The sequence below is a fragment of the Taurulus bubalis genome (genome assembly GCF_910589615.1).
Source record: "Taurulus bubalis genome assembly, chromosome: 20".
NCBI classification, from domain to species: domain Eukaryota; kingdom Metazoa; phylum Chordata; class Actinopteri; order Perciformes; family Cottidae; genus Taurulus; species Taurulus bubalis.
Genome location: NC_136608.1, coordinates 14233852 through 14256681, shown reverse-complemented (window position 1 = coordinate 14256681; position 22830 = coordinate 14233852). Strand labels below are relative to the sequence as shown.

General features: G+C 41.9%; 3 protein-coding genes across 3 annotated transcripts; 1 reads left to right on the top strand and 2 right to left on the bottom strand.

Moving 5' to 3' along the window:
- Positions 1 to 2965: 2965 nt before the first annotated feature.
- fgf23 (fibroblast growth factor 23) lies at positions 2966 to 4556 on the top strand (the record flags this gene model as incomplete). The annotated part of the gene is made up of 3 exons (XM_079236275.1): positions 2966 to 3200; positions 3303 to 3406; positions 4080 to 4556. 3 exons carry the CDS (start codon positions 2966 to 2968, stop codon positions 4554 to 4556), a joined length of 816 nt encoding a protein of 271 aa, XP_079092401.1.
- Positions 4557 to 6691: 2135 nt separating this feature from the next.
- On the bottom strand, positions 6692 to 9089 carry tigarb (TP53 induced glycolysis regulatory phosphatase b). The gene is made up of 6 exons (XM_079236358.1): positions 9029 to 9089; positions 8713 to 8750; positions 8484 to 8605; positions 7868 to 7945; positions 7664 to 7774; positions 6692 to 7105 (listed from the first exon to the last, which is right to left on the bottom strand). The coding sequence occupies exons 1-6, from the start codon at positions 9058 to 9060 to the stop codon at positions 6695 to 6697; spliced, it is 792 nt and encodes a 263-aa protein (XP_079092484.1). The 5' UTR covers positions 9061 to 9089; the 3' UTR covers positions 6692 to 6694.
- A 3614-nt stretch (positions 9090 to 12703) lies between these two features.
- On the bottom strand, positions 12704 to 22599 carry LOC306752537 (G1/S-specific cyclin-D2-like). Its single transcript, XM_079236311.1, has 5 exons — positions 22260 to 22599; positions 21167 to 21382; positions 18199 to 18358; positions 15751 to 15899; positions 12704 to 13136 (listed from the first exon to the last, which is right to left on the bottom strand). Exons 1-5 carry the CDS (start codon positions 22452 to 22454, stop codon positions 12972 to 12974), a joined length of 885 nt encoding a protein of 294 aa, XP_079092437.1. The 5' UTR covers positions 22455 to 22599; the 3' UTR covers positions 12704 to 12971.
- Between the last annotated feature and the right edge of the window lie 231 nt (positions 22600 to 22830).

Here is a 22830-nt window from a genome sequence, read left to right as displayed (position 1 = left end):
AGAAGAGGTACAGCAGGACTATTTTAAATCCCGGAAAGACGAATGCGAGGAAGCCGCCCCGCTGTCTTTGTTGTTCGTCAAACCCCCTGCAGGAATGTGGATCTGCCAGGAGGACAGGCAGCCTTCCACATACCTGAGCGCCCCCCCGCCCCCTTACCCGCCCGTTGAGCTCTGTCACCCCGCCGCCACCCACCTCTGCTCGTGGGTCCTTGGGATTCCAGCTGTAACCCAGGAGCTTCCTCCTCTCCTTTCAGCCTTTTTTAGTTCAAAGTCAGAGTCACGGACCAGCCTTGGCCCCAACCCCAGTGGCCGGGGTGGTCGGCTATATGGGTCGTACTGTTTCCATGAAATAGGAATTTGAACAGGCTTTTTCACGCAGGAAATACTTTATCTCACGCTGAAACAGAATAGGCTTTGGCGAACCGATGGCTCGAGAGTAGCTCTCCAACTTAAAAAAGAAAAGAAAAAGCCCACTCATAGCTCTTCTTCGTCACAATTCTGAATTTAGAGAGCTCCACCTCTGTAAAATGCAGCTCCACAACCTGCTGGCCCCTCCCCCTTTGTAAGTACTTGTGTTGGGGACATCTGCAGAGTTAATGCAGTGTGTGCGAGGAGCAGGCAGAGAGCACAGTCACTCACGCAGGGCCTCACCTCTCCTGCTGCAGGACGGGCCCTCTGCTGCTGCTGCTGCTGCCGGACGCCGCCGCCCCCGACCCTGAACGCCTCTCGCCACCAGTATCACCTGCTGCACGGGTCGATTCATACCAGTATTTTTCTATCAGATAAATCTCTCGCTCTTTTTTTTTTGGTTCTGATTCAAATGTAATTATCGGGAGCTTCAAAAAACAAACAGACTTGTTGCTGCTGTAGATGAGGCTGCATGAAACACACTGATGTACATTTCTTGTTGTCTTTTTTTTGGGGAGGAGGCTGAAGTAGTCGACAAAAAAAAGAGTCTTGTTTCAGCATTTTCAGCTGAGGAAGCCGTGGAAGTGAACTTTGCGCATGCACAGCAACGAGCACTTCCCTCGCTGACCCTCACAATCAAAGATGTCTGACGTCTGTAGCAGGCAGCACCTTACTTGATTATAAACTAGCGTACAAAAACTTTTCCTCCATTTTTCTGTCAAGAAATAGAGCTGGATCCCTAAAAGAGTGAAGCTCTGTGTCTGAAACAAAAAGCTCACCCTTTCAGCTTTGACCAAAAGATTTTATCCAGATTTATCGTTGTGTTTTTTTTTTCTGTCCACAGCTTATCATAGATCAAATTTGAATTAATTCAAGGGGAGGAATATCTTTTTTAAATCATGTTTAATGTACTAGCATGCCTCAGCCCCAAAGCTTAATGAGGGGTGTGTGCTCCATGTGTTTGTTTTTTTAAACTCCTGCTTTAAAAGGGAGTGAGTCTCCACTCTATTCCTCTCATCTCTGTTCTCATATACCTCACCCTCTGCCTTAGTTTTGGTTTGCTGATGACTGTAAATTAAGACGAAACAAACTTCAGTCATTTGTTTCTGAAAACAGACAATGCTAAGTAAGGATATTAAAGTTTTTCCTTTTATTTTTGTACGTATGTGCTGTGCACAGCAGTCCACTGTATTCCTGAGATAACAATAAAAGTTTTTTTTTAACTGGTTGCTGGTAAAGTGTTGATGTTGTCTCTGTCGGATCAGCTGATCTCTGACTTGAATGTGTGTTTGTCAATAAGGGGAGAAGACAACGGTGTCGAAATACAAGTAAAAGTCCTGCATTCAAAAAGTTTCTTAAGTATTAGCATAGACATATACAAACAGTACTCATAATCCAGAATGGCCCATTTCAGAATAATGTATTATATCATTGAATTATGATTATTGATGCATTATATTGATTACTATATATACTTCCAGCAATTGAAAAAGTCTTATTTGTATTCATAATATTACATCATAATTCATTTGTCGATTATATTTTGTATTATTAATCTGACCAAGTATTAAATAAATGTTATGGAGTAAAACGTGCCATTTCTTTTTCTCTGAATTGTCGTAGAATAGAAGTAAAGAGGAGCATAAAATTAAGATTTTTTTTACCTAAGTGTAGTACTTGAAATCATGTAAAATCAGTTTGGTTTATGTTTGTTTGTGTGCAAATTAAACTTGAAGATTATCTTAATCGTCTACGTTTAGAAGTGGGTTATGGGTTCAATTCCCTAGATACAAAATAGTTTTATTTGTAAAAGAAGCTGTTTAAATGTGTTTTTGTCCAAAAAGAAGGATAGTTCTTTACCGAAATATAGTTTAAAAGTGTCCCATGTTGAAACTCCAGCATCCAAAAATAGTTTAGCCAGTTAAACACAACAGTAAAACTGTACTAAATGAGGAAGTGGCTCCCTCTGCTGGTGAAATGCTGAAATGATCGGTGGGCAGGTGCGTAAAAGCAACAAACTGAAGTAACTTCAAACTTTGACTGAACGTCTAACCCACTGAACAACACTGTAAAACATTTCACATAACGCTTGATTCATTATGAATGAATGTAGTTATATAGTTTTCACGAATTTAACTAATACAACTAACAAGTATATTTTATTCCTGATTTAAATGTCCTTTCTTTTTGTTGTCTTTATTCTTCTTTTTCTTCATATGCCCATTTGCACCCTGTTTCCAGTCCAAACCAACACTTTGGACCATTACTAAATAGTCTTAGAATAATGTTTAAGGTGGATGAGTCAAGACGTGTCACCAAAAATAAGAGTCCAGCCTGACCAAGAGCATCGGGTGGAAATGGCCCTTCCGCTGCAGAAAACCCGCACATCTGCTTTGGGGGCGAGTTTCTTTTTTTTCCTTCTTTCTCCACGCAAAGGATGTGAGCAGGAGTGGCATTCAAGGGGCTTTAAATAGGAACTGGTTCCAAACTTTGGGACAACAGAGCATCTGAAAACTCCCAGCAGCTCTCGCAGTGGAAAGCACCGGTTTGCTCCAGGATGGACGTCAACAGGAGACTGAGGATGAGGGACACCGTGCTGGCGCTCTTCCTCACCGTGCTTCAGGGATTTCCTCTCGGGGAAACGGCCCCGAACCCGTCGCCGCTGGTTGGATCCAACTGGGGGAACCCGAGGAGATATGTCCACCTGCAGACGTCCACAGACCTCAACAACTTCTACTTGGAGATCAGATTAGATGGCACCGTGCGCAGGACTACAGTCAGGAGTTCATATAGTAAGACGTGTTTTCCTCGTTATGTTTATTATTTGCAATGTGGCAATATGAAGTTGTATCTTTAAACACTCCAATGCTCATTGCTTTTTTTCCTCCTGACAGGTGTGATTTTACTGAGAGCTGAAACAAGGGAGCGCGTTGCCATCTTCGGCGTCAAAAGTAGCCGTTACTTGTGTATGGATTTGGAGGGCAACCCATTCAGCTCGGTAAGCCAATACTTACTTCCAGTCCGATTCGTTGTGACTATTAATTCAATCGATCCATTATAGTAAAGTTTTACTTTTGAGCTTATCTATCTTGGAACCCTTGTGAGGTTTTACGCATCGTTTTTAACCTGTAAGGAGACATCTTTTTACGCACAAACGTATCGCAAATATGGAATATCTTCAAATTATTTCATTATTTTTTAACACTTTGTTTGTCAAATTTCTACTTTGAACTAAATCGATTTAATAAACGTTTCATAATTGGCACAGCTATGAGGGTTTACTTAGTTTTTAACACCGCTTTCTATCCTTTTACGCACAAAGTGTAGTGTTGTTTACACGTGAATGTATTGTTGGATTTGTTTTAATGCATGCATTGATATGAAGGGAGCAAACTGCAAATGGTGGCGAAGTTATTTAAACTGTCGACTTGTTAATAGACTAGAACAGTTTTAAAGTTAATACCGGAAAAAATATAGCATAATGATACACGCTGATATCTAGGAAATGAAAAGTGATTTGAACTAGAAATAAAAGGAAATCACCTCAACCCTAATATTCTAGTGTTTTTGCAGAATAATGTCATTGGATCAGATGGATGTATTATATACTTCGGGATATGATATTCCTTCACTGTAGTTTAGACGTATCTCTCTCTCCGTCTGTCTTTCAGCCCATCTGCCTCCGGGACGACTGTCTGTTCAACCACAGACTCCTGGAGAACAACCGGGACGTGTACTTCTCCAGCCGGACCGGCATCCTGTTCAACCTGGAGGGCTCCCGGCAGGTGTTTTTGGCCGGACAGAACGTCCCGCAAACCTCCCTCTTCCTGCCCAAGAGGAACACGGTGCCGCTGGAGCGCCTGCTGCTGCACCGGGAGAAGAGGAACCAGGTGGTGGATCCCTCCGACCCGCACAACGTGTACTTGGGTCGGACCGAGGAGGGCTCGGACTCGCGGGCCGCTCCGGAGGACGACGCGGATCTGGAGGTGGAGGTGGAAGTAGAGGTGGAAGTGGAGGTGGAGGTGGAGACCGGGGACGACGTGCGCAACGTGTGCCGCGAGACGCCGCTGGCTCCGTCCACCCACGACCCGTGGAACGTGCACTCGTCCAACCCGGCCAGCCCCCGCAGCACCGGCACCATGGGCTGATTAGAGGTCACTGATAGGATATATTTACTTGTATATAAATGAGTTTAACCATGTAGTTTGTGATCATATGAGAACAAACTGAGACTTTAGGAGGCTGGGTTAAATTATGTATTTTCTGTCATCATTGTCCCCACCCACCCCCCAAAAAAAGACTTGACTTGCAGCCCTTTTGCACAATTCGTGTTAAAATACAATTCTTTGAGATCACTGCAGATTTCCTAAGATAAATGAACAAGGGATGCGTGTTTTACCTGGATTCATCTCATCAATAATGAGTATGTTGTACGTTCATAAGCCGGTTTGGAGCAAATAGGAATTTAAAAATGTTAGTCTCATATTCCATCTGACTATTTTCTCCTCAGAAACAGAACATCTTGGTTTTGTGTCAAGCTGAGTGATCCGAACCCATTTCCCATCTATTACAGTTATCTGGCACTTGCTCACTGAGCTATTGCATAATGAGAAATGGCTTCATTTTTTTAATTATTCATAGACATTGTTTGGTTTCCCTAAAGAACTACTCGATTCATTTTAGTAATGATTTGATTGCATTGAGTTTTATTTCCTCTTCTCGTTAAGGTTTTAACAGCTGGTCTGAGAAACCCACATTTCAAAGTGACATTGATGTTATTCTCAAGACAGACGCCTACCTCTGGAGGGCTGAAGGCCCTGCCTACTGATGTGAAACTAGGCAGGCGTGATTTGACACAAAAAATATATACATGAATATACTTAAGAGTTGCATTTAGTAGAGTTAAGGTTAGGTTTTGCAGATATTTTAAAGCGCTAAGTTTACTGATATAGATTTCCAAATCCAATTCCCAAAACTACAGATCACTTCAAGCACAGTACTTATGTGTGAATGTATCTGTGCTGTGTGATTTAGGTGCTGGGCACCACCAGCAAACACCAAAACCAGTCCCAAAGAGTATTTATTTATTTAATTCCATTCCTTTATTGTTATTTATGGTATTTATGAGGACGCTTTAAAGTTAAAATGTATTAGAAAACACGGTTTGTCTTTGAATGTATGAAGTTGTGGAGTGTTTGGGACCAAATAAACTATAAAGGAAACATGTGTAGTGCTGTGTGTTATTTATGCAAATGTATACAGCATGTTTTTTTAGCTTTGGTATTCTAATTGGGTGAAGACGAGGAAGTCATGAATGAGTAAGCAGGTTTCACATTGACCCAGCTACTCAGCAGTTCCATTTATCAGCTGAATATCCTGCTCTTTCACACTTCATCCGCCTAATTAGTAAACAGGTACATGAGTCACTTCACTCTAAAAATACACTGTGACATTTTTCCCCCCTAAGGAGCTGTTAAATTTGTCACCCATTAACCTTTGACCTGTCAACATAAGCATTCATCATTTTCAAGTCCAGGAAGTTACTGCTACCAGCCAAGAAGTAGTCTGACCCCACAGCCCACCATCAAAAGGAACACGTGGTTTTATTTCGTGTTAAACCAACAATATATATATATATATATATATATATATATATATATATATATATATATATATATATATATATATATATAAATAAAATGTGTTCATCACTTTCGAAGAGCTGGGAGCCGGATTCAGTTGCCCTAGCTACGCTACTATATCCCAAAGGTTGACTCTGAATAAAAAAACACCTTCAACAACAAGGAGCTGGCCCCTCAGTATTTGTATAGTGAGCAACCTGTATTATAAAGTATATTTTTTGCTATATATAAAACTCAAAAAAAGATTCAAACATCATGTTGTATTGCACAAGTAAAATGAGCAGCATCAGAGGAGACGCACGGACGTAGTGACGCGTTCAATAACACATTAAATAGTTTGGACTTTGGTATGACATGATAAAAGAGGTAATAACACAAATCCTCACTGGCCTACAGTTGGGAGGATGATAAACACTTTTAGAAAATACAGTACTGCACATATTTCGACTTGATCCACAGTAAAACGCTATTGATTATTGAGAAAACATAATTTAGTAGGTGCATTGCTGTATTCAGTTAGAATACTTTGAGGCCTTTGCCTCTTATTTACCCTTCAGTCCCTTGTGATTACATCCGTCAGAGACTGTGTACATGTGCACACAAGCAGTACATACCCTCCCCACCCCATTTCCGTTCCCTTGACACTACTCGGCCGCTGTGAGGTGTTCCAGGTGCTCCTTCCTGTTGGTAAAGACGCAGCGACAGGCTGAGAGGACCGGGCCGGACTCGGACCGGCTCAGGGTGAAGATGAAGCGAGTGACACCCGTGTTCGGAGTGGGCGAAAACAGCTGGGACATCTTCACCCCCGCGGGCAGAGAGCTCTTCAGGTCCTCCACCAGGTGCTTGACGGCTACGCGGATGTAAGCGCCGTGGCTCACGACCAGCGCGTGGACCGGCACCCCCTGGAGGCCATCGGCGGCCGGGGCGTCGCCCGAGGCAGCGGCTTCCGTCCCGTTTGCTGCGTCTCCCGCGGAGGCGTCTGGTCCCGGCCAGCCGCGTTCATCCAACATTTGCTTGAAGAGGACTTTGAGGAATTTTTTGAATCGCAGTTTCACCTAGAAGCAAAGGGAGAGTGAGCCAGAGCAGGTTTGAGAGCATGAATCAAGTGTCAGCCAATGACTGAGTCAAAACGTCTCCGTTCAAGTCTCTTTTTGCCATTTGTCAGCCTTTTGTCCTTGTACATACTGTAAATAAATAAATAGAGAGAGCTGAAATCATTAGTCAATTTATCTGTTACTTGATCGACAAAAAGAAAAAATCTGGAACTATTTTGATAATTGTTTTAAGAAAGTGCACAAAATCTTCTGGTTGCAGCTCCTCAGTGTGAGGATTTAAAAAAATGTTTTCTATCATTATAAATGAAATATAAAGAGCTAAATATTGTTACTCACACAAAGCTACCTAGATAATCTAATTAGCATCAATAGCAAACTACATGAACTTTTTTGCAACACTTTTCTGTCCACTGACTGAGTTTTAAATGCAATATTCAAAATGGGCTCTAGGTGGCACTGTTGCACAAGCAATGCTCTCCTGACCTTGAGTTTCAACGTGGCTGTTTTTAACTGAACAATCAGTTTCCAAATGATAAAACCTGACTGCGTCTGACTCACCTGGTCTAAAGTCTCTCCTCCTGGAGGGGTGTAGTCCCGGCATGACTGGCCCACGGCGTTGGCCATGTTCTTCAGGTCATCTTTGTGACGTCCTTCAGCGACGCCAAATCCCTGCATGAACAACGCAACCACGACTTAGAATAAACTAGTCATACGTCCAAAACTTGACATATTTGGACCGAGTATAAAGACAACAGGTCTCACCCTCTCTCTGAGTAACGGCTCCAAAACCATCTCCGTGCCAGAACAGTGAGTGTTGTTCTTCAGGATTATTTCAGCGGTCTGATGAGGGGGAACAAAAATCAGGAAATTACTGACTCAAATCATTTGTAGTGCCAAAAGGAAATCTGTCATGGTTGACCAAAAATGTAGTTAATACACTATCAGCATCAGTGAGTCAAAGACCGCAGAGACATGAATGTCCACATGACTATTTCATAAATTGTTCTTAACATGCATCCTGTTTTTCCTTTACAATCAGGAGAAGACAATGATGACATTTGTTTTAATGATTTTCTCCAAACGCGTCATCATCAGACTAGTCATTATAATATAAGATATTCCTTTATTAGTCCTACAGTGGGGACATTACATGATTACAGCAGCAGACAGGTGACATGCACAAGAGACACATAGTAAAATAAATAAAGTATTATAAAAAAACAGTAAAACAGTAATAAAAACCTAATATGCCGACAACACGACATGGTTGATGTGATCCAGTCTCAGTGTATTGAGTCTGTATTATGACCCTGCTTATCCACTTCCTGTCACCTAATCTGTGTGTGACATCCCGAGGTGTGTGTGAGGTCTGACTCACCTGTACGGCTCGCTGGAGGTTACTGGCAAATACATTGTGGAAGGCGATGTCTCTGAGGTATCTTCCCACCGCGGCGCCTTGCTCAAGACCCGTCTCTGACAAGGGCGTGTCCACACCTTGACCTGGAAGACAGACCCCCCATCTTGAACAGTGTGAATCAAGACCATTTCAAGTGTTTTTCTGGGAGCATATGTATGAATGCATCTAACAGCTGATGACACCCATGTACCTTGCAGCAGCTTGTCCCTGTTGTACTGAGTCTCCCCACTGTGGGAAAATAAAAGCAATGTCATTGACTAAGTTAAACCACATCAAGGTGTATTAAAGATGGTAGTCACGTGTTCAAAAACACAGCTAGGTTAGTTTAAACAACCGAACCACAAAGCACACGTGAGCTAAGTTACTCAACTCTTATCTATTTTTAATTTTTTTTTTTACTGTTCACGTAACTGTAACTGCCGCCATGTTTAAATACCCCGCACGTGACGCTACTGCTCTGTAGAATATATAAAAAGGAGAAGTGAAACCTTAAAATCATCACTTACTGTCGTACAAGCGTCAGACTAAACGTAAACATTGTCGGCGGCTGCTCTTGTGCTGCGTAGTTCCTGGTTGGCTCTGTCGCAATAATGCAACGTGGCCCTCCGACGTCATGACGTCATCCGCCAACGTCATGACGCAAATCAATATCGGCATTGCAGAGCTGCGTAAAGCAAATATCAGATGTAACATTCCAAACAAATCTGTATAATTAAATGTATATGTCATTTGTTACATATTTTAACTTTTTAGTAAATCATACATACATATAGTATAAAATAAAATAATATTATATAGCTAATTTGCATTTGTATGAGGACAATTAATTAAGTGATTGATTTGTTGATGGAATATTATTGCACCCACACACTATAGCTTGCTTTGTTTTGTCTGATAATTTGTCACTTTTTAAGATGGTCTCGAAGAAAAGTTATTTCTTATCGTTATTACGATAAGAAAGACAAACAATAAAATTGGGTAAATCAATTATTTGAAAAACTAAAAGTAAGATCCGAAGCATTTGTTGGCATTATGTTTACATGTACAAATAAATCAGTCTCACGTTATTAATTGAGATGATTTAGAGTGAAAATGTATTACTGTTAACAGCCCTTCATAGTCAATGGTATCTAAAGCTTGTAGTAAACAGAAGAAAAAAAATGTAAAATCAACTTAATCTTAAAAGCTGCAAAATAAATGGAACAACCATCCATTTCCATCCAACTTGTAATTAGTTGTAGAGATATATCAAAAGTCCAACAGCTATCCTAAATACAAAAATTGCTCTTGGTTGATCAGATACCTGCCTATGTTCTGCTTTAAATATCATTTTGACGGCAATACCACTTTCTCTTTCATCCTCTCGTCTATGTGTTTAGTTGTTTAGTCGTCCTCTAGTGGCGTCATGAAGGTAAGAGCTCCCTTAAGGCACAACATATATCATATTAATCCAGATGGGCAGACCTCAGTCTGCACAGGAAGACAAACAAACCAGTCACGTGATTTTAGTCAATTTATTGAGGAGAAATTGTTGAGGTACACTGTGTGGTTGCACATGGGGATAGTGGCAGAGGAGTTTCAAACCCAACCACACTGAACAATGATAAAACGTCCTCTTGGTTTAAACTTTGACTAAATGGGTACCTCAAAAATAAACAATATTCCACTTTATTCCAATGAACCGATCGAAACATGCCAATGAAATTCCAAAGATTTTTTTTGTCTTTCCAATACATGGATAACATACAGTAAGGGCTGTTTTTTTTTTGTTTTTTTTACTTAGATATATGAAATAACCTATTTTAATGTATAGGCACTTATAACTGCTCAGTGAAATCTGGCGGCAGACATTTGATTTAAAAGAGAAGAAGCATCGTTCTTACTCTCATCCAAATAGAAAGAAAAAAAAAAAAAAGTGAAACCCGTCCAACAAATTCAGAGTGAAAACAATGTGTGAGTGATGTGAAGCTTGATGAGGTAATGCGAGATGGGCTCTCGCTCCATCTGTCCAAATTAACCTGAGGTACACAAACATTACGAAGAAGCAGCAAGAATATGATAGAATATAAAGATACACATTAAAACAAAAGAATAAAACATGCTAATCAAAAAGATCGGCAAAAACAAGTACATCCAGTCCCGCACCAAACTGTTACGTTCCCTCTAGTACACATAAAACAGAAAAGCAAAGAAGACTTGTTACATATACAACATTTCATAATATAGCAGCACACAAGTGAATCAATATAAGGCATCTTTGTGTAAGACTGGAAAACAAAAGCTTCATAGCAGCAAAAGAATGTGTATGATCTACTTTTCTCACTTTGGAAATTATACACAAAACTTTTAAAAGCATAAACATTTTTTCTGTTTGAAGCACTTATTTTTTTGGGGGGGGGGGGGACATTTGGCTTTTTTGCACAACAAAACATGCAAGAATACAATTTAGAAACTACATTTCTTTTCTAAAATGTAATGAGGACATTTTTCTTTCTTTTTTTAAGCATTTCTGCTCATGGGGAATTTGGTTATGTACAGTCAAAACATTCACACAATGTAAACCCCCACCTACCCATGTCTATAAAGGAGAAACCTCATTTTAAAACTTCAGTTCAGAGAGCAGTTTACATAAAGAGCAAAAACATGGACACGGTATGTGTGTAACTCTTTGACAGAACTGTTGGAAGGTTTTGGTTATGGATTCACAAAAAATTCAAGTAAGGTTAAATAAACGCACGGAATCAAAAAAAAAAGTCTACAAGTGACTTGGCTTTCCAGATGCTGTGTTCACGCCACAATGAAGCAATCGCCTCATATATGAAGAAATCTGCATGATTTCGTAGTTAATTTTGCATGCTTTCTACACGTTTATTGCCTTTGAATTACGGCACAATCTTCTTATTGTTGGTTTCCGACAACCGTAGTAAAGCTAAATATGTTTGGCGTGAACACAGCATTAGTTTATATTCTATTATAATATAACACCGATTATCCTACGTCTTCTCCCCTGTTGGGGCGTAGCTTTCAAGACAATGTGCGTTACCCCGTGGGAATCCAGCCCAGAAAAAAAAAAAAAAAAGATAATCAAATAACTTACAGGAAAAAAAAAAAGGTCCTAACAACCCACTGAACTCTCTTCAGCCACCATCCCCTTACCATTCTTAAGGAGTGTGTTTTTAAAAGTGCATCAATATTGTTCCAAGGAATGGAAATTGATAACAGGAGAAACTGAACTGCAGCACAACTAGTCTGATCCCCTCCGGACATCACCAGGGATTCCTCCTCCTCCTCTTCCTCCTGTGTGTCACTCAAGTAACGTGCAACTGCAGAATCATTACATAGCTTAAGTTAACTTCCTCGCCAATTCGCTGTCATTCGCCAATCTACACTTCTAGCATCCCCCAACTTTGCACATGCATTTCTTTTCCGAAAAAAAAAAAAAAAAAAAAAAAACCCTCACAAGAAAACCTTCAACCTGCGTCCATTTCCTCTCAAACTTGATCAAAAAACAAACTTGCTAAATATCCGTTTCCTCTAGTAACATGACATCTACCTAGCTGAGGCATAGAATCGGCTTGCAAGCCATCTCCCAAACACTCGCTAACATGTAGGAGCTAGAACAAGAACAGAACAATAATAATGTAGCCTCGCTGAATTATAATACATATCATCCAATTAGCATACTGTACTGGATTTGGCAGTGAAATCAAGACCTTAATAACCGACCTTGTCCTCCGTGTTAACTTTTAACAGAAGCCACGGCTCCAAACCACCCAAAGCCCCTCATGTCCTTCCTCTGTGAGCAGGCCCAGCCCACTCCTGGCCAGCACTTTACAGCATAAATAGTAAGCAGTGCTACAGGTGCACAGTATGATAGATAGCGCTAGGGAGCGGCTAGCTACAGTAGCGATCCTCTGACTGGATGTCATCTTGGTTTAAATTCTCCTCGATCAGCATTTTTACTACTATAGGAGTTTTCCTGCACAGGTGAATTGATAACTGCTCACTAAGGATGATGAAAAGAGTAACATAACTAAATGCTAGCTAAATATACATTTATCATATATTTATTTTTACTATGTTTTATCAAAAGAAATATGTATATTTCATGAATTTATGCTGTTTTTTTTTTTCAAGTATGAAAATATATTCACGGTTTCATTCTGGGAAACCTAAGGCACTGTCAAGTTCTCAAGATGTTTTTTTTTTTTTGTTTTTTTTTTTTTAAATAGTTTTTTGATTACATGTGGCCCGTACAAAAAAGTGAAGGTACACCCAACCAGGTATGAATGGGGCAGAAAGGAGAAAAAACTAGGAATTTCTTATTTTCTAAAAGTTCATAGATTGTCACACCGTCTTCGATGTGGCGCCTCGACGTCGATACTGGCGGCTCGTGCCTCCCCCGCTCCAGTAACCATCGGTAAACGGGCATTAGCGATGTGTGCGAGTTCACAAGTTGACGTCGCGTACATCTGTGGGGGTGCTGGACTGGTCCTGCTGCTCCCTCGCCTTGCTGCCAGCTCTGACGCCGTTCTCCTGCCGGTACTGCTGGCCCTGCTGCAGGCTGGTGGCCAGCACGCGCTCGATCTGCTCCTGGCACGCCCTCAAACAATCCTGCAACAGAGAGGGGCCGACGTCGTTACACATACGAGTTACACATATGCTACCGTTTCATTGCTTTTAGGACCGGAAAGTCTTTTGCACACCAAACGAGCGAATTCTCAAGAGTCAAGGCTAATTTTGTTGATTTTTTTTAACTGTTCTTACTCTGCATGCATTTGTCATACTAAATGCAGCTATAAGTCTGACATTTTTTTGAAGTATGAAGCTACCAGGAACCAAAAAAAACACAAGAAAATAAACAGGTGGTTATAGAAAAAGCTAATTGTGAAGAGGTTGGAAAAATACACAAAATAAAATCAGCAAAAACATAACAAATAAACTATAAACCTGTGCAATTAAATTAATTTTAACCCAAAAAAAAAAAAAAGTATGATCTACAGATTACATTACATTTAGCTGACGCTTTTATCCAAAGCGATTTACAATAAGTGCATTCAAACATGAGTACAAACTCAGAACAACAAGAATCAAGAAAGTACAATTTCGTGAAGAAAGCCAAAGCCGTAGAGACTTTCTGCTCATTCCACCATTGAGGAGCCAGGAGATAGTGTGGAAACCTCACATCAGCACTTTCAACCTCTTTCCTAAATGTTTCCTCTTCGTTATTAAAAAATAGAAGTTGTGTGACTAAATAAAACAGAGGGTTTTGATCTGTGCACCTGTACGCAGACCATAGCGTGCAAAAACGTGGTATTTTATGACATTTGATGTGCAAGTTGTTTAACAGCCTTGGTCACATGCACGGCATACCGGCGGGGAATCATGAGCGTTGAGGTAGGTGGTCCCGTCTGGATCAAATCCAGAACAATGGGTACCAGCAGGCTCCAAGACCAACAACACGGGGCAGCGAGCTACATGGTGGGCACAGAAATCCTCTCTGACACGAGACCTGAGGTATGAATACAGGGGGGGAGAGTGTGTGTGTGTGTGTGTGTGTGTGTGTGTGTGTGTGTGTGTGTGTGTGTGTGTGTGTGCGTGTGTGCGTGTGTGTCCTCAGCAGCCTATTGGGGAACAGATAAGCAGATCTGGACTCTCTTCCTCCACCCCCCCCTTTGAGTTTACAGCACGGTCAGTCCCATGTGGAGGTCTAGAGGAAATGGCTTTGACCTACTGCACTCTGAACCTCTGGGTTCGGTGTAAAACTGAATATAGGACAGTGAGACCGGATGTTTTTGGACAACTTCCCCAGTGAAAGGGGATCCTCGGTGCGTCCGTCTGCAGGTCTGTGTGGGAGATGTGGGAGGTCTGGCTCACTGAGCCGGCTGCAGGACTCTTAAAAGACTGAACCGAGGCTCGCAAAGAGGCCAACATTCCTTTGAAATGTACGGATAATTGGAACCCGATGGGCTGCAGTCGGGGGGCGCCTGTTGTGACGGCTGGGTTTGCAGGGCCCGCGTCGCTGTGGCAACGTAACCACAAGCTAAGAGGCAAGCCGTGTTGCTCCTGTGGCCCATTGGCTGTGGTCTTATTGGGATTGCTATGGTTCTGAACTGGTCCTCTGCTGTAACAATGACTCACTGTGATAATGAAAGCACACACTGGGATAAATATGGTCTAAGTATTATGGTATAAGTGTTATGGTATAAGAACGAGCAAGAGTGCGATTGCTTTGCAGCAGCAAAAACTACTCATATGTCAAATTGGGCATAATAACAGTTTTATTTGACTTGGCCTATTTATATCTTTTATTACTTTGAGCTATTTAAATTAAATTCCAAATCACCAGGGAGATCCATTGTATTTCAATCTCAGCCACCGTATGCAGGACACACTCCATGTGAATTTCATTATGGTTATTAGTGCACACTGATCATCTGTACATAGAATCCTTACGATGGCATTTATAGTGTGTGGCTTATTATGACTTGCGTATTACATTTAAGTCAATGGAGGCACATTCACTCCCATTATACATTTTAAAAGACAGTAACAGTATAATGCACAAACTCCATAAGCCAATTGTTGCAAAATGATAAACTGTACAAAATCTCATTATGATCCAAGTACAATTTATGACCTAATATATTACATTAAAGTCAATGGAGGTCCTTTGTATTTATAACAGCAAATGTAAACAGCAGAAACTCAAAATAATTAGTAGCGCACATCAATCCTTTCATTCCAACTGTATTGAAAATTCAATAAATGCATTAAAGTCGTTGAGTTTCCATGCGTTGTTCTGCAGGACGACGCGGAGGATAACTTTCTGTTTCTTGCTCTCGACTTCATTGCGAACATGTTCCTCCACCAGGAGGGGCACGCAGCTAAAGTGGGAGCCATGCAGAGAAATTGCATGTGTCCTACCACAAGAATGCAGGCTCTGAGTTTTAAGAAGACATTCCCTCTGCCGCTGCTCTTTATAGCAGCAGTCTGGCTCCACAGCCAAGAGCCAAACGCTCGCTCTCCCTTTCTCTCTCTCTCTCCATGAAAAGTAAATAGCTTCAATCTGCCACTACTAAAGTCATCTTGGTTGTTTACCAAAGGGCCTTTTATGCCGCTGTCATGAGCCGTTGCAATGATTATTACTAACGACGCATTATTGTGCAGCACCAAAACTATGTTATTACTTCTGGCAGGTATAATATCCCTTCACTGTGGCACTCACCACCTCTGTGTTGGTGATCTTGGCCAGCAGGTCTGTCAGGTTGTCTCGACTCAGCCTCTGGTCACTGTGGTCCAGCTGCAGGCCACAGACAGCGGCTCCCATGCTGCCGGTAGCGATCATGGAAGGAGGGTTCATGGCGAGGCGGTCATCTGGCGAGGGAAGAGGATTAAGGTGCCATTAGTCAAGCGCCGGCTTTCGCTTACACAGTGACGTATGGAAATCTCATTTGTAGTCTTGACACAGAGCGCCGCGGCACTTGAATCAACCCAGAGGAAGTTTGAGAGATGCAAGAGAGGTGCAAACATCTGAATCATCCCCTAGTACGCACGCTCCACGGCTGAACCCGACGTTCCCACAGTGTGAGTTTCAACAGACGCAGCCGCATGGTGTAACCTGTGTGGTTTCCTTCGTAGAAACTTCAGCGCTGATTAGAAAAACAGAGTTAGGAATCCTCCCACTCACAATGAGTTTCAGGAACGACTCCCTCCGGTGCGTATCCGAGTCTAAAGGCTTAAGCGACAACAGGCCTGGATGGAGGAGGCGGAAATGGAGGCCGAGTACACCTACGCATGTACTGAGTATTTCGTGGGAAAACCTGTGAGCATCTTATCTGACCTAAACTTTTTCCACAAAGCTGCTGAGAAGGTTTTCTAGAGGAACTAAGAGAAGTCCTGAGCGCAGAGAAGGGGCGGGGCTGACCCCGTTTCTATGGCCGACATGTTTCATGAATGAACTGATTCACTCCGTCTACAGTGATTGATGTTTGACCAATCACTGTCAAGCACATATGAGTGTGAGAAACGGATAGAACAGAGGTTGTGACTGAACATTTTTTTCTTCCAGCTAACCTAACAAATTGGCCTAATCTATTTATAGGGGTTGGCACAAGTGTAGCACATTTATGGTTTGATGGATAATTCAACTGAGAAAAACAAAGTTCTTACAATATGAGTTGCAGACCGCTTCCAATAAACTCCGACTTCCATTTGTTGGTTCTCTAGCTTCATTTTTTTGGGGTGCACCGTTATCCTCGTGTCACGATTTCGCATTTGAAAGAGGCTTTTCGGAACAACTGTCAACAATAGAAGATAGTCAAAACATCGGGGTCGAAACCAAACTTTTACTGGATTGTTGCTAAGCTTACTACCTTGCACACCATCAAAATATGCTTTTAAAAGTCAATTTACTTCGTATACGGAGTCAGTTTCTCCGTCAGGAGCTATGACAACACACAGCCTTCCTCTGGTCTCAGCACACGGACACGACCGATCTTAAAAAGGCAGCGACTTGGCACACACAAGCGTTAAGTGCTGCACAAGTCCAGCCCAGCACATAGACCTAGCCCACTGCAAACCGGTCGTGGTGGCCTGATAGCTTTGATTAAACCCTGGAGAGCAGCCTGCGTTCACTACACCCGTCTTCTCCTCCAGGGGCCAGCTGTCCATAGGAGGAGCTCCTCCATCATCAGAATAACATCTCAACTCCATATAAAACTCCAAACATTTACATTACTGCATAACCACAGCAGGCCTCTCTTCTTTTTTTTTTCCACTGCGGCTGCTTTGTGCTTGGATATAACCAGCTGCTTATGAATAGCAGAGGCGACCACTGAAACACACCCAAATATATATATAAAAAAATAAAAGTGTGACACTAAAACTGTGCTAAATGGGGCATAAAACTCATTGAAAGAGCCTATGGCTACAATAACTAGTTTCTAGTAAACTAGTGCTTATTGGACAGATCTGACCACACTTAAAGTGACTGCACTAACATGACCTCTTTTGTTTTATTTCCTTCATTGCATTAGCTGAAAAGGAGGTAGCAAATGAAAGGCAGCGTTGCTATACACTGCACCTAATACACATACATCATGTGTAATACACATATATAATGTGTATTAGCTGATCCCGCAGTCGTGTTTTTATCCAGGATATGAAAAGATTTGAGGGATTCCTCATATAGGCGAAGGAAAACTGTGAAAATGCACCTAGAGAGACGCCAAAGGGGACATCTGAGTTTGTGCCTCTCCAGAGCCTGCACAGTTTATTTTGGACGCGAGGGATGGTGGGAGGCGGAAGGAGGAGGATCACTGCCCCGACTTTTTAAACCTGGAAGCTTCCCCGTCAACAAACAATACAACGAGAGTTCAGCTGCACCTGAGTCACTCGGCACTCGTATGATACAATCGCCTTCAGCAGCTTTTAGCAGCTGTGGAGAAAAAAAAAAAAAAAAGCCCCACTGCAGGCCGAGAACAGATCGCGGGACAAGGCAGCCGGTCGAGTACGCCGACAGAAGAAAGAGGTCACGGATGACTCACGACGGGAGAATGTTGGTGTGTGTGTGTGTGGGAATATTCTGCTGGATGTGGGAATCACAAGGCAGCAAAGTGAGCGTGAGCAAACCAATCAGAAAAGGGTCATGACACATGATATGCAGCTGTGTTACCTGTGGCACAGAGGGCTATGAATGTCTGCGTGTGTTTGCGGACCATCGCCAGCTTGTCTTTGGGGAGGGGGAGCCTGCGTATGATGTGCTCTATAAAATCATTGGGGATGACCGAGGCCATGTTCCACTTCAACTTCCCCAGCACGACCAGCTCCCAGTCCTAAAAAGACAGAGAAGATAGAAGTTCATTAAAAAGGAGAAGAGTGTCAGTCAGTTCAGATTCAGTCTCTTGGCAGAATCCTCTCACTCAGAGGGGTTAAATGGCGTTCTGCCATGCTTCCATTGACCGTGAAAAAAGATCAGAGTCCGTCCCTTTTCCCAGAGGAAATGGCTCATGGCTCTGTAAGAAGAGTAACATTTCTTCACTTTATCTCTCCTCGCTGTATCTTATTATCTGCGTGCCTTTCTCATTCCTCACATCCTTTGTGTTCATAAAGCCGGCATGTGACAAGCTTTGCCCTGCCAATGAGACAGCTAGCCCCTTCCTTCCTGTCACAAGCCTCACACGGCTACAATGAGTTCGCTCTGCACAGCCGGCAGCACAGACTCCTCATAACCTCGGCTTTTGCAGCAGCAAAGAAAAGGTGTTTCATGATTTAATTTCCTGTGCGTCGATGCAAATCGTCACAATTCCGCATTTACTGGGACTCATGTTTCCCCGTTTGGCTTCCAGTAGTTTGATTTTACAGTAAGAAGGAGGATGTGACTTAAGTATTTATAGAAAGGTGTAACTGCACACATGCAGTTTGCGTTATATTTTAACTAGTCGAAACCACACCGGCCTGAAGAAGTTGAAGCACATAAGTTGGTTAGAAGAGCACAGACAGAGTGAGCTATCATATCAGAATGAATGAAACTCTAAATGAGGAACATATTTCCACCCGAGCAACAAAAACCCAGGGACACCAGCCAATCAAACGGCCTCTCCAGGGTTTCCATAAGTCTTGCTATGCCAACTTATTGATGGGATTTGCTTCAAACCTCCACAAGTAAAGACTAGAGATTTGCCGACACACCCTTAAATGCATTCACAGACTACCAGACACATTTTCAAACTATTTGTACAAAACAATTAAGACTTTTTAAGATTCTATCTCTCATCAAACCTAGTCAACTTCTAAAATGAAAAGTTTTTGCAGGACTTCTCAGTCATTCATTAGGACTTTAGGTTATCCGTTACCCATAAGAATATGACAGCTCAACACATTACACAGTAAAGTTTTACACTTTCATATGTGCGCGCAATTAAGAGAAAGACATGGCCGATTAAAAGACTAAATGAAGGGTATTTAAGTCGTTTAAGTGTAGAAAAACGTATGATTACATCCATAAAGAGTGAAACTGTGCAGTAAAAGCAGCTGAACAGGTTTACTGTACTGATGGGACTTTTTCACGTGATTTAACTCCTCGCTAGCTCTAAGAAGAAGTTTCCCCTCAAATGAAACGTAGCAAACACTGAAACCCCAACAGGGACAGTCCCCCCTCTTCACCAAACGCGTACTTGTCATCTGAAATGTCAGCCATCATTCACATTTAGGTGGGTTTCCTGCACATAACCTGCCACACACATGTTTGCGTTTAACCTATTTTAGCCCTTGTGGAGATTGTTGACTGCGAGATGAACGAGGCGGAGGTTTGCTGTCGGAGCGCTCACTTCCTGGACAGCTGCCCCCACCACCACCCACCCATAGGATTTATCTCCTCCAGCTGAAGCTCCAGTAGCAGACTGTTCATTACAAGGAAGAGCTGCAGCATCTTTGGCTGACTCTAAAGGCCTTCTCTGTGCATCCTGTCAGGATATCCAGGAATCTGGAGCCTAACGACAATATGGAGCATCAAATGGGACGAATGTAATTTCCCTCAACAGCCTCAGGCGGCACAGGAGGATGTATCGACAGCATGTGGAGCCCTTTGGTTGAAATAAGACGCAAGTTACCTAGTCAAAGCTTCTCAAATGAGGATATGTTGCTTTTCTTTAATGATCATTGATTAGTTTCTCAATTGTTTTGTCGTGGTCTATGATGAAAAACGATTACTGTATGTTTTTAATCTATAACTTGTCATCTTTATATTCTATGTTTTGTCCGACCAACAATCCAAACCCCAAAATATACAGTGTACTATCACATAAGAAAAAGAAGAGCTGCCAATTCTCACATTGGAGAGACAGAAACCATTTTGCACGACATGATAATGATTTGTGCTTCTTTTCTTCTGTGATGGTAAACTGAACATCTCAGAATCATGGAAAGTCTGAACAACCTACTGTACATTGGTCCATTGCAACTGAGCAAATTTAATCTGCTGATGAGGACTGCGTGTTACGGTAGAAAGCTCCAGAACAAGATTGTACGTGGACCTTGAGTGCAGATTGCCTCGTCAACTTAATATCTTTGGTTTTTGAACTGTTGGTCTGACAAAACAAGCATTTTGACGACGCCATCTTGATGCCTATTTTACAAAATGTTTTGATGAATCAATAAAAAAATATTAATAATGAAGATGATAGTTTTAGAACTAATGTGCTACTATATAAACAACAGCTCAGCAAGTCTGTGTCGGACACACAGGTTGTAAAGTGCATTAAATCAGCCTCAAGTTGGTAAGAAATAATTAAACGTATTCGCTATTAAGAGATATACTCCTCTTGTTTAACACTCATACAGATGTGTGGAGGCTGATTTTCTAGTATAAACCCTCATACAGAAAATACAGAGTCCATGTACTGCGAGTATTTAAATTCTATACTGCATAACTAGCACTAGATGGCATCACCCGTCTCTTCAGTCCACAGTGGATCCAAAGAAAGGATGTGGCTGTATTGTGCACTCCACTTATAAGGCAAATGGGATACTTCCTGTGAAACCAATATAGCCATTAGCATTACAAAATCATCCCAAAATATGACACTGCATGTTCATGCTCTCTTGACTGAATGGGGGCCTTTGAAAGAATGTCCAGTTCTTACCAGCAGTTCCCGTGGTGTGATAGAGTTGTCTGTGTACATGCAAAGTTTTTCTGCTGACAGCGGCCTGCAGTCCTTTAACTTGGAGGCCAGGAATATGCACACAGCTCCCAGAAGCTGCAAATAACTCTTTCTCGTGGGCATCACCGCTAAAAATCTGTCCAAATAATTAATGGCTAAAGGGAAGACATCTTCATTACTCTTCTCCTCTTCGCACACCTAAGAGGAGACAGAAATGAAACAGAAAAATTAGGTTGGGAGTAAAATTATTAAAAAAAACATAAAAGAAAAGCAGCCAAGAGTAGGACTATGTTTTGCTTTGAAGCAGAGGAGATGTTGATGGTGGGAGTGTTTTTTCTGAAGAATGTGATTTTTCCATGTGAAAATGTTTTCCATTCTCGTAAGGTTAAAGGTTAAATCCCTAATTTTCATAGCACTTTTCTCAAAGTCAGGGCAAGGCATGAAACAAATTAGTTCAATAGGAAGTCGGTCAGCGAAACGTCGCCATTAAACTCCTCTTCCTTGTTGAGGCTGGCCGTGTTTAAACAAATATTTAAAAATACAAATCTACCACCTAGGTACTTTAAAGCGTGTGCACAATGTTAAGAAACAGTTTTAAAATATTTTCCGACAGTACAAAAAAAACAAGAATACTTCTGCGAACATTTCGTGAGTTAATCTTGAAACATGAAAGTGGTTCTGCATGCACGATGCCAGCCCAAAGCCAGAGAGCATGAGCCACTTGAAAAAATTAATAATAATTATTAAAAAGGGGAACAGTCGTGTTTTCGACTATGTAAATTAAGATTACCTTCCACTCTAACGCCTGAGCTAGAAGGTTAGCGAAAGGCACCACCTTTGTAGCTGTTAACCAATGTAAATATCGAGCTAGGCTACTTCTTTGAAGCCGAATTTTCTTCGTGGTGGAATTTCCGACTCTCCCACGCCTTTGGTGAGTCACTCTCATTCAATTGTCAAATCGGTTACCATCCCCTGACAACTTTCTACAGACTTCTGAGCAGAAAATGTGTGTCAGCATGCAAAACAAAAATTGCTAAAGCAAGTTAGCACATCAATGCAGAAAATGCCCACAAACCTCGTGCATCCAACCTGCAACCATTCGTCTCATATAAGGCTGAATATCCTTCTGGACCCGCTGGAAGTAAGAGCATTGAGGTAAAAACCTGTCCTCAATTGTTAATAAACTTTGCAAAACTCTGTCATCATAGAGGATGTTTGGGTCAGGCTGGGCTCTCACGACTATGTCCGACTCCAGGCAATACAGCTCCATGACTCGGCCCCCTTCTCCCCCCCTCCACTTTTTTTTGTTGTTTTTTTTTTGTTTGTGGCTAGATAATAAAAAAATATAAAATAAATATTGTCACAACGTTGACGACAGCGAGGAGGAGGAGAAGTGCCCAGAGTGAAGCATGAGGCTGAGACTGCTGGGTTTTGCTCCAGTCCTGCTGCCTCTCAGTTTTGCTTCTTCTTCTGCTGCTGCCTGCTCGGAGTCAAACCGGACGCAACGAATAAGACAACATCCGGCGACCGCTTTCAAAATAAAAGCCGCTGCGGCACAACCTCTTCCTTTCAACTTGCTGCTCTTCTTAGAACTGTTTGCTTGGCTTCCGGCTTTGCTCCAGGGTCGTAACAACTTTGAAAGAAGC

What these genes read in the sequence shown, in the direction of transcription:
- tigarb (XM_079236358.1), bottom strand. Translation starts at nt 9,060, where the DNA reads ATGTTTACGTTTAGTCTGACGCTTGTACGACA. An exon ending in AGTCTGACGCTTGTACGACA is followed by an intron (nt 8,751 to 9,028) that starts GTAAGTGATGAT and finishes ATTTTCCCACAG; the next exon opens with TGGGGAGACTCAGTACAACA. An exon ending in CAGGGACAAGCTGCTGCAAG is followed by an intron (nt 8,606 to 8,712) that starts GTACATGGGTGT and finishes TCTGTCTTCCAG; the next exon opens with GTCAAGGTGTGGACACGCCC.
- LOC306752537 (XM_079236311.1), bottom strand. Translation starts at nt 22,454, where the DNA reads ATGGAGCTGTATTGCCTGGAGTCGGACATAGTCGTGAGAGCCCAGCCT. An exon ending in TCACACCACGGGAACTGCTG is followed by an intron (nt 18,359 to 21,166) that starts GTAAGAACTGGA and finishes CTGTCTTTTTAG; the next exon opens with GACTGGGAGCTGGTCGTGCT. An exon ending in AGATCACCAACACAGAGGTG is followed by an intron (nt 13,137 to 15,750) that starts GTGAGTGCCACA and finishes TCTCTGTTGCAG; the next exon opens with GATTGTTTGAGGGCGTGCCA.